Source organism: Myotis davidii, unplaced genomic scaffold (assembly GCF_000327345.1).
Source record: "Myotis davidii unplaced genomic scaffold, ASM32734v1 scaffold566, whole genome shotgun sequence".
Lineage (NCBI taxonomy): Eukaryota > Metazoa > Chordata > Mammalia > Chiroptera > Vespertilionidae > Myotis > Myotis davidii.
The window spans coordinates 721939-723218 of record NW_006296617.1 but is presented as its reverse complement, the minus strand read 5'-3'; the positions used below and the strand labels follow the sequence as shown (position 1 = coordinate 723218).

Sequence of the window (1280 nt, the reverse complement as noted above, 5' to 3'; positions counted from 1 at the left end):
TCCTCCTCCGCCCCCCGGGCCCCCGCAGATGCCCATGCCAGTGCACGAGCCGCTGTCCCCCCAGCAGCTGCAGCAGCAGCAGGACTTGTACAACAAGAAGATCCCCTCCTTGTTTGAGATCGTGGTACGGCCCACAGGACAGTTGGCTGAGAAGCTGGGTGTGAGGTGAGTGCCGGGACCTGTCACTGTGAGCCTGGTCAGGGCAGCTTGCTGCCTCCAAAACGATTGGAGGCCTGGTCTAGAGCAGTGGTCACCAACCTTTCGGACCTCACAGACCACCAGTGGTCCACGACCGCTGCTCCAAAGGTTTCCTTAAACCAGCGGTCACCAACCTTTAGTACCTCCCGGACCACCAGTGGTCCACGGACCACCACTTGGCAACCCTAGTCTAGAGCCATCCACTGCGCACCGTGTGGAGGCCTCCACACCTCCTCAGGGGTGTGACCCCCCCGCTTCTCCGAACCCCTCTCATAGACACCATTTCCTCCTTCTCCTAGGTTCCCGGGACCTGGAGGACCCCCCGGGCCGATGGGCCCTGGGCCCAATATGGGACCCCCGGGGCCAATGGGGGGCCCAATGCATCCCGACATGCACCCCGACATGCACCCGGACATGCATCCTGACATGCACCCCGACATGCACCCCGACATGCCGATGGGCCCTGGCATGAACCCTGGCCCGCCCATGGGACCTGGTGGCCCCCCAATGATGCCTTATGGCCCTGGAGACTCCCCACATTCTGGAATGATGCCCCCCATCCCACCAGCCCAGAACTTCTATGAGAACTTTTACCAGCAGCAGGAAGGCATGGAGATGGAGCCGGGACTCATGGGGGACGCAGGTAGGCAGGGCCTGTGGGCCCGGTGGGGTTGCTGGGCTTACACCGTGGAACATAGTCAGGAAAATTCGATCTCTCTTCTCCCAGCCTCTGCAAGCATGAATCCAACTCCATCTCTGTCCCATGAGTGGTTGAATGTTTTCGTGAGAGTCACTACCCTGTGAGGCTGAAGGAATATTATGGTTATTGTCACTGCAGTTTAGCCTCTCGGGCATTTTGCTTGGTGCTCCTGGAATCGGGCACACGGGAACATCGAGGGGTAGGGGTGGGAGGGGTGGGGCTGAGGGGCTGAGGTGGCCTCACCAGACAGCCTCCCTCCAGGCGCTTCTTGGGTCGGGGCCGCCAGCGTCCGCCTCGTGGCTCTGCTTGTTCTGTCCCCACGTCTGACCGTCCTTCCTTCTCTCCTTCCTTCCTATTAAAATAACAACACACATTGGCAATG

At 60.4% G+C, this 1280-nt stretch overlaps 1 protein-coding gene across 1 annotated transcript in view; it reads left to right on the top strand.

Moving 5' to 3' along the window:
* Nucleotides 1-1280, top strand: part of ZC3H4 (zinc finger CCCH-type containing 4) — a 36899-nt gene that overhangs the window by 27979 nt on the left and 7640 nt on the right. Inside the window, exons 12-13 of the mRNA XM_006772041.2 lie at nt 5-165; nt 498-841. Of these exons, the coding sequence (XP_006772104.1) occupies nt 5-165; nt 498-841 (505 nt within the window). The remainder of the gene's footprint in view (nt 1-4; nt 166-497; nt 842-1280) is intronic.